Genomic DNA, 17,005 nt, shown 5'->3' with positions numbered 1-17,005 from the left:
GGTCTTTTCCAAAAAACGATCGAAACTAATATGGAAAATAAAAGACGTATTGTTTGAGCAGGTCAATAAATATAAATATCTAGGAATTATATTTTGCTCTTTCCTAGACCCCCCACATTCGAGCTGCATTACAAGCTGCATACACTATTACTAGAGTAACCATCAGATTTTTCTTCACCAAAGGTGGCTGTTTTATCCCTGCTGCTTTAAAAATCTTTAAAATAAAAATCCTTTCACAATTATTATATGGCATCCCAATTTGGATCATAGATTATAACAAAAAAATAGAGTCAGTACTCTCAGGCTTCCTCCGGTCCATTTTTGGTCTCCCAAAATGTGCCTCTCCAGTTGGTCTCCGCCTAGAGGTGGGAATTTCATCAATCGAATGTATAGCATGGATTCAGGCTTTTACCTTTTGGCTCAAGATAGCCTATTCTGAGCCTTCTTCAGGGTTATTACATCTAATCTGGAAAGACCCTTTTGATAGCACTTGGACTAAATCCTTTAGTGGAAAATTAAATCGCATGGGCCTATCTCTTGAAATCTTATCATCATGGGATTTTGCCCTGGCTAAATCGGTTATTACCCAACGAATAAAAGACATAGATCAGCAATATCTAATCTCCATGGCACATACATCGTGCTCTCCAACCCACTTCAATCTGAGTTTTCGCTTCCCATCCCCAGCATCATATTTGGAAGTGTTAACTCTTCCACATTATAGATTCTTGTTCTCTCGAGCAAGATTTAATTGCTTACCATCTGCTCTTCTAACAGGTCGCTACCAAGGTATCCCCTCAGAAAGCCGCTATTGCATATGTAATATGAATATACCTGAAACTTTGGAACATGTCCTACTAAACTGTGTGATATACAATTACACAAGAGCCAAACTTATTCTGCCTTTTATTTCTATCCTTTCTGATAGTACACCAGATCGGATAGTTCTCTTTCTTTTGTCAGACAAAAACAAAATTCTAACAGAATCAGTAACTAAATTTCTCTATGTAGCTCAATCCCTACGGAAAAATCAAGTTCATAATTTGCACTGACGATTTTACAATTTATTTTAATTTCTCTTTTACAATTAGCTGAGGAATGAAGGTTTTTTACCCATATCTATTTTCTTCCACCTCAGCTTATTTGTGTTTCTTTATTGTATTCTGTATAACTTTATAAATAGCTAAATGTACTTAACTGTACATTTATTGTGAATTTGTTTATAAAATGTTTGGGTCTATGACCGTAATAAAATACTTTGACTTTGCTTGTGATCAGTTTACTTGACGGAATGCCTTAACCCATCTGTGCCCATTTGGCCACTGATGCTTTTTGAAGTGCCAAGTCAGTTTTGTTCTGCTCTTAGAAAAAAATCAATTTTTTGGGTAGCAGCCCCTATTCATTGGAACTCTGTAGTTATTAATATTGGGCAAAAAATCATTTTGCTATGTTCAATGTCTCATAAAGAAGATTGTTTATGAAAACCTACCCAAGCATGTAACCTTATTATGTATAGGTTTAAAACTGTATTGATTTGATCTATGTTGTAATAATTATATTATTTCTCCTTGTTTTTAAAGTGTTTGTTTTAGTAATATAAATACTTTATATTAGTTCATGTTAACTGTTTAGTCATTTATTTATTTGATTAAGTAGCATATAAATTTTGTTAAAATAATAAATAAATAATATAATATAAAGTAAGGCTTTCTCAGAGCAGACAGAATGCAATTATTGTGCCTAAACTAGACATGTCCATTGCTTCCAACAGGTCTACTGTGAATATGACTGAGATTGCACAAAACCCACAGCTGTAAGAGTAGTGAGGCAGATTGATGGTATAAACATATTCTACCCACAAAGAAGTAGAAAATGGAGACTTATATGATTCCAGGAAATAAAATGGTTTGACAGCGTTCATTGTGGGGTAATTTCATACCTTTATTTATTCCAAAGTATATACATGCATACCTGTGGGATCTTGTAGAGACCCATGATGGTATTCATCTGGATGGCATGGTCTGCTTTAAAACCTCCAATGACAGCTAACACTTCCATTTTCCTATCATCCTTATAATTACATATCTTCTGTTGCTGTTTGAAGAGTAGATCCATGATAATCTCACTTGTTATCCTTCCATTAAACAAGTTGTTGTAGATGTGGTACCCCAGAGTGATATTGGGCAACAACCTGGGGTTGTTATTGATCTCCAGAATGGCAAAATGAAATGAGAAAAAATGCTGATAATATTGTTGCACGAGACTGCAATGAAATTCACAATGAGACATGGGACTATCAGAGCACATTTTGCTAGCACCACGTATGCAAAGGTTACTGCAGCTCTGATTCCCAAAAGAATGAGAAAGGAATATTAACAATGCTGTCATATACTCCCTGACTTGGGCGTAAAGGCTATTGAAATCAATTAGATTTACTTCTGAGAATATGTGTAGAGGATTGGACCATTGTAAATAAAGGGACAGTACATTTGGTTTTAGTTTTGTTCACTTGAGTAGCAGAAAAGTCAGTGAGAGAGGCATGTCTTTGCAATTTTGTTGCATGACACAGTGGAAGTGAAGTACTTTGACACACTATAACTTCAGAGATAAACATGCACAAACTTTTTACTAGAGATGGAAATAGGTGTCAGTTTCAGTTCTCTCCACTTCTCATTTTTCCAATCTTAAATTCAGTTCTTCATATTTCTGCAGCAATTGGTATTTTTTTTAAAAAAATTGTCATGAAAATTTCCCCTAACATATGCATTTTTGTAAACATTTTAGGTTGGTGAACTGCATTGCAAAATTCTAATACAGTAGGGCCCCGCTTTTCGGCATCCTGCTAATATGTGTCAGGCCCAGGATGAGACTCAGGAACCAGACCAGAGGTTGTAAGTAATTCGTGTTTTATTAGGGTAATGTCCAAGCAAAGACTGCGTCTTCTCATGAAGCAATACAGGGATACAGGTCCTGCGGCATTGGGAGAGAGTTGACAGAGCAAGGGGCTGCTTCCCGCCTGTTCTTTAAGAAGGGGCCAAACGGGCACACAACCTTTCGCTCCTCCTTAACTGCTCCTCAGGTACTGCCTGCCTTCCCCCCCTTCTCTCCTATCTTTTCAGCTGTCTACGTGTGCACGGTGAGGGAGGAAGCATCGGCCCCTCCTCTTCTGAAGTTTCCGATTCCAGTATGGGGGATAGGGGAGGAGTTGATGGTAAACTGCCTGGTAAACTGTCTCGCCGCTTTTCTGCTGTGGGCAGCCCTCCCTCTTGCTCTGAGCTTCGGACAAGGGGAGGTGTGAGAATGTCCAGGGAGGATTCTGAAACTTCAAAGCTCTCAGGCTCCCCGTTGCTAGGCGACCCTATCACTGGCATTTCCTCTGTTTCGTCTTCACTCCAAAGGGGAGAAGTTCCTCCCCCTCCCCTCTGCCATCCATCTGAATCCTCTTCTGCCAACCCCCCGGGACCCCAGCTCTGCCTCTCGACAATATGGTAGCACCAGCGGCCTGTCAGCTGTAGCACGGGAAGCAGCCGCCGCTGCGCTACAGCTGATTGTCAACTGGAGCGCAGGGAGCTCAGCACTTGGCTCCTGAAGCTCCCCGTGCTACTGCTGATCAGCTGGAGCATGCAGTCAGCTGGAGCATGGGGAGCTTCAGGGGCCAAGCACCGTCAGCTGCACCACAGCGGCTGGAGCTCCCTGCACTACAGCTGATCATGCCGGAGGAGGAGAAGATCAGCGGGTTAGGTTCCAGACCCCCACACTAGTCCTTACCACTGAGATCAGTGCTACTTATAACTTCCTGACCTGAAAGGAATACTTTATGTCAGAAATAGTTAAAACCATTATAATTCCATGGGCTAGAGTAAACTTCTGTTTAAACATACACAAACTTAGGAAAAGAAACTACACCTGCATTTCTATACCCAGTTACCTTTGAGTGAGTTTCTAGGATACCTGCATTTAAATAATGTGCATAGGATCGGTGTGGCCTTGCTCCAGCAGACTTTACCCCCTGTCAAACAGATGCTCAGTGAAACTGCTACAAAATCTGTAGAAAGGTGCAGTAGTAGGTAGGATGCAGCCAAGGTCGCATTGCCACACAGCTTGGAGTTGAGCTTTGGTGAAGTCTTTTTTTGCAGGGGGACTAATGGAGCCCTTCCTCTATTTATATTTATGGGGAGGTGATGATGAGTGTTGGAAGTAAAGATTACAACTACCAGTTGCCTGCTGGGATGGGGTCAAAACTGCTCACTGAGGCAGGGTATCGCTAACATGTCTCCCTGCTGCTGAAAGAATTGCGGTGGCTGCCCATTTGCTGCAGGGCCAAGTTCAAGGTTCTAATTTTGGTGTACAAAGCGCTATAGAGCTTGGGACCAGGATACCTGAAAGACCGTCTTGTTCCTTATATACCCAGTCGATCGCTGCGCTCTGAGGGGGGGGCCTCCTGCAGATACCATCTTATCAGGAGGTTCGTTCTGCACAACATAGGAAACTGACCTTTAGTGTGGCGGCACGTACCCTGTGGAATTCCTTCCCCTCAAATATTAGATCGGTAACATTTTGGCACCTGTTGAAGACCTTCTTCTTTTAACAAGCATTTTAAGTTGAGACCTTATCCCAGTCTGCGTCTGTGTTGGAATTGCTTTTGAATATGTTTTTAAACTTTTTTAAAAAAATATGTTCTAACCTTTTTTTAAAAGCTTTTTAAAAAATGTTTTAATGATGTTTTAAAGTGTTTTTAGTGGTTTTGTTTGCCACCGTGGGCTCCTGCAGGAGGAAGGGTGGGCTATAAATCAAATAAGGAAGGAAGGAAGGAAGGAAGGAAGGAAGGAAGGAAGGAAGGAAGGAAGGAAGGAAGGAAGGAAGGAAGGAAGGAAAGAAGGAAGGAAGGAAGGAAGGAAGGAAGGAAGGAAGGAAGGAAGGAAGGAAGAAAGAAAGAAAGAAAGAAAGAAAGAAAGAAAGAAAGAAAGAAAGAAAGAAAGAAAGAAAGAAAGAAAGAAAGAAAGAAAGAAAGAAAGAAAGAAAGAAAAAGAAATGTTGCTTCTAAAAGCCAAGGTTACTAAGCTTGCTTTTCTCTGATGAAGCATTGAACACCTGTATGTTTTCAGCGCATGCATCAAAGTTGAGAGTTAATTTTCACACACAGCTGTCGATGCACCAAAGGTGAATCCTGCAGCATACAAATTGTACATGCATGGAAAGGCTTCCTTGTGCAGATACAATGTTTTAGTAAGCTCAGGAACTGTGAGTCTAGTTCTCCTGAGGAAGCTACTTCCCAGAACTAACTACCGTGGTCTCCTTTGCGATGCCAGGAAAGCAATTAACAGAAGTTTCACTTTTAAAATTAAACTGATACCTATAAACATCACTTTTCATAAGCAAATGTTTGACAGCATCACTTAGGAACTATATGTCACTCTGAACTACAAATGCTAGAATCAGCTGTACAAGCACTCAGTCTCTGTTCTACAGAAAGACCCTGGGCCAGCCAGCTAGCGCTGCTTCTGATGGCTCTATAAGCAAATGTCATACAGCCTGTAGTACCTAGGTTTTCAAGAGAAAAGTTAAATGAGATTGTTTATAATGATTTGCATAGTTGAGTGGAGAACTGTTGCAACTAAGGCCACATTACACTCTTCAAAACCATTTTGAAATGGAACCAGCTTGAAAGAACTGAAAGGATATATTTTTCAACTGTTTTTAAACAAACTAGGGAATAGATACTTCCCAGACACACAAACACGAGCACAATATTCCGGCTCCCCATTGTCGGGCTAAGTTAGTAAGGTCATTAGGCCTCCTGGGCCTTGGAGACCGAGCTCACTCACCTCTGCTTCTTTTCAGAACTTGCCCTCAACTAGGCTGGGCTGCTGCACTGTCTAAGCCCCAAAGCCTAGGCACACCCACCAGATGCACTAATAGCACCCAGCACCTACAGAGGATTCCTGAGCACGACAGGGGAGGGGGACATCAGTGTTGCCAACAAGATTTTCCCCCACCAAACCCACACCCCAAATCCAGCAAAATCTGACATTAATCCACTACACAGTGTTTGATAACATTTTTGTGTTATTGTGAAACACTGTTATGAGGAATTGTTTAACAAGGTGAATCATAGAATTTAAAAGTACTAGCAACTGTTGGAGTGTTGCATTTGAGTTTGGAACTGCAGATATAATATGTGTGTGTGTGCATTTTAGATCTGAGAGAAGTATGGAAGTTTTGCATTCCTGGTTTTTTTTAGATTTAAAAAAATGTATGTGTGTTTGGTTGGGTGCTCTAAGAACAGGATACTGAACTCGATGGGCGTTTGCTTGATCTAGCAGGCTCTTCTTGTTATGATTATTACATGTACTGTTTACACAAAGGGTACCCATTGTGGGATCACCTTATTAAATACAAACAGAGGTTCTTTGTTGGTGAAGCAGGTGCACTCTGTGCATGCTCAGGCAATTTATTTTTGAGGCTTATAGTTCCTAATCATCCTGTATCCTTTGGTGGTGCTTAGGCTGCATCACACTTTTATTGGGTAGAATATTGCCTGCACATTTTCCTTCTCAGTAAGCCGATTGGCAAGAACCTCCTTGTCTTTATGCCTTTAAAAACAAGCACACCAAGGAATCTGGACAGTTGACTTTAAAATCCTCTTCTCTGTCACTGGCTCTTTGTGTTGTGTGGGGTAAATTACTCCGGTATCCTTTCAATCCACTATCTGCGGCTTACAGCAAAAATGAAACTATAGTCAAATAGCATGTTAGAGTCTGTACACAGGAACAGAAATGCAAACAATGAAAAATACAAGAAAATATCTGAAAGTAGATTTCTTTTATAAAAAAGGTTAGGTTTTGGCTAGACAGTTTCATGAAATATATTATAGTGGCTGCTGGAGGGGGATTAAATTGAAGTATTTGTAAAAACCACCAGATTCTGACCATAAAATGTTCAACATTCACTAGGTTTCCCACTAGCCGCTGCACAGGAAGATTCACCACCAGACATGCACCTAAGAACACTAAGAGTTTAGTGGCAAAATCATTAAATTGTCAACCATGGGGGACATGCTCTACAGTGCAGAATAATACTGTCCTATCTGCCTTCGTTTCCTCCAATTGCAAATCCTTAGGTTTGCCAACTCGCTGCCCCATCCGTCAAGATTTCTGTTCATTTTTAACTCTTACATTTGCTGTGTTTGGTATCTATCCCCTTTTGTTCATGAGACAAAGATACTGTGAATTTTTGAGAAGAACTTCATTGATCACATCCGGTCCCATTCTTGGCCTGATCCCTCCTGCCCCATTTTCCTCTCCTCCCAGCTCCTCCCCTCAACTACTGGGCCCTGTTCAAGAGAAACGTCTTAAACTCAAACTTATTATGAACACAATACAACTCTGTGTTCACATTCCCTCAGTAACTTGGCCCTGCCCCTCTCTTTAGGTGCCTAAACTGTATTTCTAAAACCTCAAGTGAAGTTTTATGTTACTGCAATGCTAGAGATTTGGGGACTGAAGGAAACCATCACTGGGGGAAGAATTATTATTTGGGGGAATAATGCCCTCATGTGCCCCCTCCCCCCGTGGCTACACCGCTGTAGAAGTGCAAATGGAGCATCCTGAATGCACACGTGATTGCCATACTTGTTGAGCAGTGGGCCTGGTTGTAGCATGCTATGTGGCCAGGCAGGTCTGCAGGATAGGGTGTCAGCAGTTAGGGCTGCAAGGGGTAGACACGGTCAACTATGGGAAGGAGAGGAGAGCTGTCAGTGGTTGGTGAAAGTCAGACCTCCCCCATGGCTGCCAGAGCCTTCCGCCTACCCATCAGCCACACCCAGTTGAGGAGCCATTGTGGTATTCACAAAGGTGAGGATGTCATGGGCATCACACACTCCCATCATGTTGATGTCATACTGGTGGTGGTAGTTCCTGTAAATGTGGGAGTTCTGGGCAGATTCCAGTATTGGGATGAAGGTGCCATCAAGGGCCCTCAGGATGGCGAGGAAGCCTGTGATGGCAAAGAACTGATCCCTCAAGTGCTCACACTCTTCTGTCTGAAGGAAGTGGATGAACACCTGCTCATGGGCGACCTTGCCATCCAGAAAGGTGCCTGTTGGTTGAGGTCTGGGAGATGGGTTGGGTGCCCCACCCTACATCCCACTGGAAGTTTCCCATGGTGAGGTAGCATAGGCCAAGGAGCACCTTCTGCAGCATGGGGATGTTGCTGCAAGCATTGCCGTGAGCTTCCAGGTGGGGAACCAGCATCACATTCAGCTCCTCGATGGCTGGCCTGTCAGATGGAAGAAGTGACAGCACTGCAAATTGGGCAGGGCAAGGGGATGTTGTGATCCCTCTGTGTCCTGCGCTGCATTTGCTGGTCCAGCACATAGACCAGGAGAATGGGCAGGTTGTGGTCAAACAGTTGCAGCTGCAGAGGCTGATGGTGCAGGTGAGGGGAGACTGGGTCAGGACTTGTGGCTGGCACTGTGGGGAGGAGGAGATGGTGTTACTCGGGGGGTGGAGGGTGCATGCCCCTGCAGCCATGAAGGAACCATGCACCCACCTCCTCAGAGCTTGGAAATAACTCGTTAAAAATAACAAGTTACTTGTAATTCGTTTCTTTTTTAAGTAATGAGGACGTAACTTCACTACATTTTGCTAGTAATAGAACGACTAGCAATTTCCCTTCTTTTTAGCAGTAACTGTAATGTTTCTGACGTTATATTTGGATGTTACTAGGGGCGAGAGGAAGAGGAAGTCTTCTGCTCATGTGATTGGTGGACAGAAGACATGTGCCTCACACTGGAGGTCTCTGCAGCGTCACTCTTCCCTCGTGCTCTGTGTTAGGAGGCACGAGGGAGGAGGTTGTGGAGTACCGGAGAGAGAAAAAATGGACGGAGAAGGCAGCAGCAGAATGGAGGGGAAGAGAGCTGTGGAGGTGAGTGAGGATGGTGTGTGCGCGTGTGCCCCGTGTGTCCTGCCGCCCCCCACTGTTCATACCCCCGCAGCTCCTGCCGTCCCCACCGAGTGACCTGTTCCTGCCCTTGCCACCACGCGCCCCTCCGCCGCCGCCACGCCGCAGTTCCTCTTGGAGCCACCGCTGCCATTCCCCTTCTTTCTCAGGAAGGCTGAGGAGGGTGCCCTGGAGCACCAGCCTTCATGCCGTCTCCCCTCGTGGTGCACGGCGACTACTTTCTGCTGCCGCTGAAACACGCGCCTTGAACAACCCAAGCCGGCTCTTAGGCATGTAGAGCTGTGTAACACTCCTCCGCAGAGTCTCTTTTGCCGGCCGAGCAAACAGCGGGCGACGGCAGTGCTTTCCCTCCACTCCCCAGCTCGCCCAGTCAGAGCTCCCCACGGCTGCTTGCCTCACGGCTGCTGCGCCAGAGTGCGCCTTTCTCTCTTCTCAGGTGAGGGAACACATGCAGACAGCCACCACCCTGCGCAGTCTCCGCCGCAAGGCAGGTGGTTGGGCTGTGGGTGTGCCAAGGAGTCGGCTTCATCCTAGATTTTTTTTTTTTACTGATGTGGGTGGGTGGCTCTGTGTGTGTGGAAGCGGAATCATATTCTTTTAGTGACACAACTTGACCCAAGTTGACCTTTGTTGATAAGGAAGGCAGACTTTTAATCAGGGTATGTGTGTTTCTATGTTGGATGTTACATACACGTGTGTGTCTGTGTGTGTCAAAGGAGTTAAAATGAATAGATGTAAGTTCCTTAAGTCCACTGAATTCAATAGGTCTACCTGAGTGTCATCAGCATTGGATATTATCCATACACACACCCATGAACTGGGCAAATACCTTCTAAAGACACTCAAGTGGCTTCCATTCTTGTTGGCAAATTCCATGACTTGACAAATTGGGGAACATGTAATATGAGGATTTTCTGCATTTACCTTTTCATGTGTCTGCTTTGAAAGCTAAGATCAAGAGTGTTCCCCCACATTTTCTGGTTCCAACACAACACCCGCATTCATCAGTAAGATCAGCTTGATGATGTTGTGAAGAATTTTGTGCACTTGGCCAGTTAGCTGTTTGAATAGTTACGCTCAGGCTGCAATCCTAAACACACTTACTAGGAAGTAAGACCCACTGGAGAAAACAAGACTGATTTCCAAGGTTTGTGTAGTTAGGCTGAATCTTATATACAGGATTGGACTCAGTGGGATTTATACCTGAGTAGCATGCACAGGATTGTGCTGTCAAAACTCTTGTCACTCCCAAAAGCTAAAAAGACTTTTGTAATGCATGACAAAGCAAGTCTGTGTATGAAGCCAGAATCTCTGTCTGAAGACTCAAGCTATCAACAAATTCCCACCCACTCAACAAAGTCATCTTCAATATGCCCAATAGGTTGTTTCAGTCCCAAACTAGAATTTTGTTCATGGGCATAGTTCCTGGCTCCATCTCCAGAGAGTTTTGGCTGGACCAAAATGGGAAAAGCAAGGGTGCCACTTTAGATAACAGTTCCAGAGGTCTTTAAAATATACAGCAAGCTTATCCTGTAATAGCTTTAAAAATATTTTCAGTGATCTCACAAACGATTCCCATTCAGGCAGTGACCAGACCCCAGGCTTACTTTCAGTTCAGGTTGTTGCATCATGTGATCTCAGACCATGCCCTGAGCCTGGTCAGAAATACATTTTTAAAGATGTAAGTCATAAGGAAAGAATATAGGGAAAGATCAGTGTGTACATGATGTGTCAATGTTTCCAAAGCAAGTTGTAACTATTTCAAACCTCCCTGAGTTTCTAGTGATTGTCTGTTTTCCCTCTATAAGCTAATGATTAGGTTTCTTAAAAGTTTTTCAAACTACTTTCCAAATGAGTTATATGCATTGATTTCTAAATCACCAAATCTTGTTCTTGAAAAAATATATTGTTCATTCTTTCACAGTCATCGGAGATTTATACTGTCTTCCACAGATGTTCAAATATAGTTGCTAACGGTTTAGATATTTCCACTGCCTGTGCCTTCAGCACCCTGAGGTGTAAGTCATTAGCACCTGCTGTCTTAAAATCATTAAGATTAGTTCTGCTTTGTTTCTACCCTTACCTGCACCTCTTTCCCTCCAACTACCATGACTAGCATTTTTGCGAAGCTAGAGACAAACCCCCACACTGCTGCCTGGATCTAAGATGCTATTCAGCAAGAGAACTTTGAGCTTAAGTCTATTCTCTGCTAAATAAAATTAGTATTTCATAGGAGAAACTCATTCCACACCCTCCTCATATGGAGGTTTTATTATGGGAAACTGCAGCTGAAGACCTTGTGACAATGTTAATTTGACAATAAGATGTATTGATTTCTCCCTTCTGTTCAGACTTGTAGGAATCTATTGACTAAAAAAAATCACTTCAAGTGAATGAGCATCTGTCAAAAGAAAGAAAGCAAGCTTCAGAAAATTCTTTGTGGAACTGTTACTGAAAGATTGGTACAACACACACATTTTGCATACCACGGACTCCAAAAAAGACAAATAATTGGGTGTTTGAATAAATTAAACCAGAACTATCACTAGAAGCTAAAATGGTGAAACTGAGGTTATCATACTTTGGACACATAATGAGAAGACATGTTTCACTAAAAAAGACAATAATGCTGGGGAAAACAGAAGGGAGTAGAAAAAGAGGAAGGCCAAACAAGAGATGGATTGATTCCATAAAGGAAGCCACAGACCTGAACTTACAAGATCTGAACAGGGTGGTTCATGACAGATGCTCTTGGAGGTCACTGATTCATAGGGTCGCCATAAGTCATAATTGACTTGAAGGCACATAATAACAACAACAAAGCTTGCTTCCAAAAGATAACTTTTCTTGCTCTCCCAACAACCAGCTCTTAGAAGCCATAATTCTTTGATAAAACTCCTGGCTAGGCTTGCCTGCCTTTACCTGTGATGCTGTGCCTGACTTCCTTTCCTTGCAGACTGATATGCTTAGGGAAGCTTATCTGTCCTTCCTCCTTCCACCCTTTCCCCCTCTTCTCTTCTTCGACTGTCTGAGAGAGAGGAGACATCTTTGTCTCTGCTCTCTCCAGCTTTGGGGTAACAGCCCACTGGATCAACCCAACTACCCTGAAATGTGAGGTCAGGGTGGGGGGATGTAAGATTCTGTTATGCCATTCTGTTAATCTTATGGATATTTTTTTTATTCTACTATCCCCTGTGTGTGTGTGTGTGTTTATTTTAATATTGTTTTAGGCTACTTATTTATTTATTTATTTATTATTTCGATTTATATACCGCCCTTAGCAAAAGTAGCTCTCAGGGCGGTGAACAAACAAAGTAAAATACAATATATCATAATAAAAACCACAAAAACATATACAAACAAACAACAAACAACACAATAAAAACGAAATACAGCACAAATTAAAGAAAATACAGATTAAAAGATTAGAAAGGTTAAGAAGATTAAAAGATTAAAATGCCTGGGAGCATAAAAAGGTCTTTACCTGGCGCTGAAAAGATAGGAGTGTAGGCGCCAGGCGTACCTCTTCGGGGAGGCTGTTCCACAACTCAGGGGCCACCACAGAAAAGGCCCTAGATCTGGTAACCACCCTCCGGGCTTCCCGATGGGTTGGTACCCGGAGGAGGGCCTTAGATTCTGAACGAAGTGAACAGGTAGGTTCGTAGCGAGAGAGGCGTTCCACAAGGTATTGAGGTCCCACGCCGTGTAAGGCTTTATAGGTCAAAACCAGCACCTTGAATCTCGCCCGGAAGCAAATAGGAAGCCAGTGCAGACGTGCCAGAATAGGTGTTATATGCAAAGACCGACTGGTCCTTGTCAATAGTCTGGCAGCCGTGTTCTGCACCAGCAGAAGCTTCCGAACTGTCTTCAAGGGCAGCCCTACGTAGAGCGCATTACAGTAATCTAATCTTGAAGTTACCAGAGCATGAACAACGGAGGCGAGGTCGTCCCTGTCCAGATAGGGGCGTAGTTGGGCTACCAGACGAAGATGGTAAAATGCATTCCGTGCCACCGAGGCCACTTGGGCCTCGAGAGACAAGGAAGAGTCGAAAAGAACCCCCAAACTACGTACCTGTTCTTTCAGGGGGAGTGTAACCCCATCCAGAACAGGGTGAACATCCACCATCTGAGCAGGGAAGGCGCTCACCAACAGTGTCTCGGTCTTGTCTGGATTGAGTCTCAGTTTATTAGCTCTCATCCAGTCCATTATCGCGGTCAGGCAACGGTTCAGCACATCAACAGACTCACCTGAAGAAGATGAAAAGGAGAAATAGAGCTGCGTGTCATCAGCATATTGATGGCAACGCACTCCAAAACTCCTGATGACCACACCCAGCGGCTGCATGTAGATGTTGAAAAGCATGGGGGACAAGACCGACCCCTGGGGGACTCCACAATGGAGAGTCCATGGTGTCGAGTGATGTTCCCCAAGCACTACCTTCTGGTGATGATCCGCAAAATAGGAGCGGAACCACTGCCAAGCAGTGCCCCCGACACCCAACTCCACGAGTCTCCCCAGAAGGATACCATGGTCGATGGTATCAAACACCACTGAGAGATCAAGGAGAATCAACAGAGTCACACTCCCCCTGTCCCTCTCCCGACAAAGGTCATCATACAGGGCGACCAAGGCTGTTTCGGTGCCAAAACCGGGCCTAAAACCGGATTGAAACGGATCTAGATAATCGGTTTCATCCAAGAGCGCCTGGAGCTGGCTGGCAACCACCCGTTCGAAAACCTTGCCCAAAAAAGGGACATTCGCCACTGGTCTATAGTTATTCAAATTGTCTGGGTCCAAGGAGGGTTTCTTTAAAAGAGGTCTCACTACTGCCTCCTTGAGGCTACCAGGGACCACTCCCTCCCTCAAGGAGGCATTAACCACTTCCTTGGCCCAACCGGTGGTCCCAGCCCTGCTAGCTTTCACTAGCCAAGATGGGCAAGGATCCAGAACAGACGTGGTTGCCCGAACCATTCCAAGCACCTTGTCCACTTCCTCAAGCTGCACCAACTGAAACTCATCCAATAAAGAAGGACAAGGCTGTGCTCCGGACACTTCAATAGATTCATCTGTCACAACATCAGAGTCAAGATCCCTGCGGATACATGCAATCTTATCTTGAAAGTGTCCAGCAATTTCGTTGCAGCGGGCTTCAGATGTTTTGATAGTATCGTGGGGGCCAGAGTGTAAAAGCCCATGCACGACCTTGAAAAGCTCCGCTGGGCGGCATAAAGATGATCTAATAGAGGCAGCAAAATAAAGCTTCTTTGCTGTCCTTACCGCTTTTGTATACAACTTATTGGTGGCACTTACCAAAGCATAATTGTATCCACTGGGAGTTTTCCTCCATCTGCCCTCCAGCCTCCTCCTCTCATCTCATACTTAGATGTGCAGCAGCCAAGGCCAGCACTTTGTAGGAGTTTTTTTTTTTTTAAAGTAACTGAAATGTAACTGTAGTGATTACTTTTGAGAAAAAGTAAAGTAATCATTTACTTTCAGAGCACTTGTAATTGTAATGGTAATTACTACTTTTTTGTGCCAAGTAATTATAACTGTAATTTATTACTTTTTAAAAGTAATATTCCAAGCTCTGCACCTCCTACAGTGGCCTGGCACCTACCGGCCCTGCTAAAGGGTCAACTGCACCTCAGGGTATATGGTGCCAGCTCACTGTACAACCCCCCTCTTTGAGATATCCTTGGTTGTCAGTGCAGACATACCATGAGGGAGGAGGATGCATCTCCTGAGGGGATCCATCAGTGTCACAGCCTGAGAACAGGCAGAGGGAGTCACATTCCTCACAGACCCTTCTCAGCTTCAGCCATCTCCGTGGCCTTGGAAGAGCTGCTGGCTGTGCTCCTGTCTGGGGCCCTGCATGTGGGAAGAATGGGATGGAGGCAAGACATGCAGGATCTCGGTGCCCTTGGGGAGCTATGGGACTACTGGTAGCACTCACTCTGTTGTGGGTGCCCATTGCCTGGCTGGCAGCCACACTGACTGAGCTTCACTATGGCTGATGCTGGGGAGGGTCTGGCTGGCTGCAGCACCTCCTTGGAGGAACACAGGCTGTGTGAGCCTAACTGGCATGCTAAGGAAAAATCCCTCTGTCAGCTAGTGGTGTATATAGTACACTCAGTTACTGATTTATTTCCATTTTTAAAAAAGCATAACATTAATTTATATATATATATATATATATTGATGTTTAAATCATTTATTTGCTATATCACCATGCAGTACTATACATAAATGTTAAAGACAATGAATATATATATTTTCTGCCAAAGCAGCTAACATTTTATTACTAGTGTATAGAAGTGCACGGAATATATGGTCATTTATGCAATCTGTTTTTATAGGCATTGCTGATCCTGATTCAGAGTTCCTGAATACAGCTTCTTGAAAAGCTACTAATCTTTGCTCAGTATGTGCTGTTTACATACGTATGTGAAGAGGTTTCCACAGGAAGTGGATGATTTCTTTACCATGAAAAGCACCTGTTCTTTATAATCCTAGATGCTACAATCTCCATGCAACATGAAATTGAGATTGGCTTTGTACGTTTCTGTAATGTTTTGATTTAAAACTTTTGTTTGCAAAGCTCCTTAGGTAGTTTACATCACTGTCATCATGTGAAGTGCAAACTCCCTCACTAATAGTGGGTTCTGAGCCTTTTAAAAACATACCATAGCTTGAAACCCCACCTTTTAGGTAGTGGATCAGAAACCCAGTTATCATCATACAAATAATTTTTTTCTACTCAACAATAAGGAAGAACTTACCCTGTAATTTGATAGATCCTCTTTGGAGCTTCTTTCCACTGTAGATCATATTCATGAGGATATGCTAGAGAGAGGACACCACCAATTATGGCTTCTCCAGGCTTGTACAAATTGTCTTGGTAGTTTGTACAGCAATAAGAACAGTTATTGCAAAGCTCATAAGTGGAACTTTCTTCACTTTCCTCACACATAAGATGAGGGAGCAGCAGCAGCAGCACAGCAAACAACCACCAGAGTGAAATGCCATGTTTCCCCAGGCCAGAGAGATACACTGACATTTTGCGTATGCTAGAGAGGTCTCCAAAACATGTCCCTGGCTAGAACATCACACACAGAAAAGCACAGATGGTGGATATAGAGCAGTTGTGGTACTATACAGTAGGTGATATATACTAGCCCTACTACTCCAGAGAGCAACTCCACAACTCTGAATGGCAGATTGTGAATTCAGCACAGAAGTAAACCCAGCATTTCAGCAGCCATATGTTGTTTCTTGTTGCTGACTCTGTTAAGATGAAAATTAATAACAGTGATTTTGAAAATTACAGGGTAGCTAGACACCTGCCTGAAGCCATTGATTTTCTGTATGTGGTCCCGGGGGGGAGGGGGAACCCTGTTCACAGCATTTCATTAACATAATTCTGAGGAAAACATGAAGAAATCTGGTTTGCATTTAAGGTCGGGGGAGACATTTGATTCAGTTCACGTTTAGGTGAATTTGCATAATTTGCAATTTCAGACACAAAATGCAAACTTTACTAGTGTAACATGTGCACATAAATACATAAAGTAGTGCATATAATTAGTAAACCAAAGACTGGAAAAACTAAAAACTGAGAGAAACATGAAGATTCTCCCATTCCTACTTGCATTGTGCTACTTTGTGTATGTGAATATTCATTGTGTCTGCAATTGGGTCTAACTTCCTCAGAATGTATCTTAATTTCTTATTAAAAGCATTGATATGTCATCTCTTTGGATACAGTTCGCTCCGGACAACTCACAGTATCATATAAGACTGTCCTGTCCCCCACCTGCCAACGTGCCAACATTCCTCCTTTAGCAGAGGGAGATGTGGTTTCCCTTTTCTTTCACCACTCTTTATAATAAAGCTGCTATTAGGGATTCTGCGTATTATCCCTAGCCCTTGTTATAAACATCCAGGTTTCCAGTCAAGCCTTAACACCCCTGTGTATCGTCATGACTCTTAAAGATAACAGTCCTGGGTTGGTCCTCTGTAACCTGCTACAGTGACTTTCTCGTA

The 17,005-nt window shown here is 43.4% G+C and overlaps 1 protein-coding gene across 1 annotated transcript in view; it reads right to left on the bottom strand.

The window, feature by feature from the left end:
- LOC133367741 (vomeronasal type-2 receptor 26-like) overlaps positions 1-16,019 on the bottom strand; it is a 37,247-nt gene extending 21,228 nt beyond the window's left edge. The window contains exons 1-4 of the mRNA XM_061591842.1: positions 15,742-16,019; positions 8,142-8,277; positions 7,809-8,041; positions 1,972-2,263 (exon numbers count right to left, since the gene is read on the bottom strand). Of these exons, the coding sequence (XP_061447826.1) occupies positions 1,972-2,263; positions 7,809-8,041; positions 8,142-8,277; positions 15,742-16,019 (939 nt within the window). The remainder of the gene's footprint in view (positions 1-1,971; positions 2,264-7,808; positions 8,042-8,141; positions 8,278-15,741) is intronic.
- Positions 16,020-17,005: the final 986 nt, after the last annotated feature.

This window comes from Rhineura floridana, chromosome 11 (assembly GCF_030035675.1).
Source record: "Rhineura floridana isolate rRhiFlo1 chromosome 11, rRhiFlo1.hap2, whole genome shotgun sequence".
Classification (NCBI taxonomy): Eukaryota; Metazoa; Chordata; class Lepidosauria; order Squamata; family Rhineuridae; genus Rhineura; species Rhineura floridana.
The sequence above is the reverse complement of the archived record's forward strand: the minus strand, read 5'-3'. Positions and strand labels throughout refer to the sequence as shown.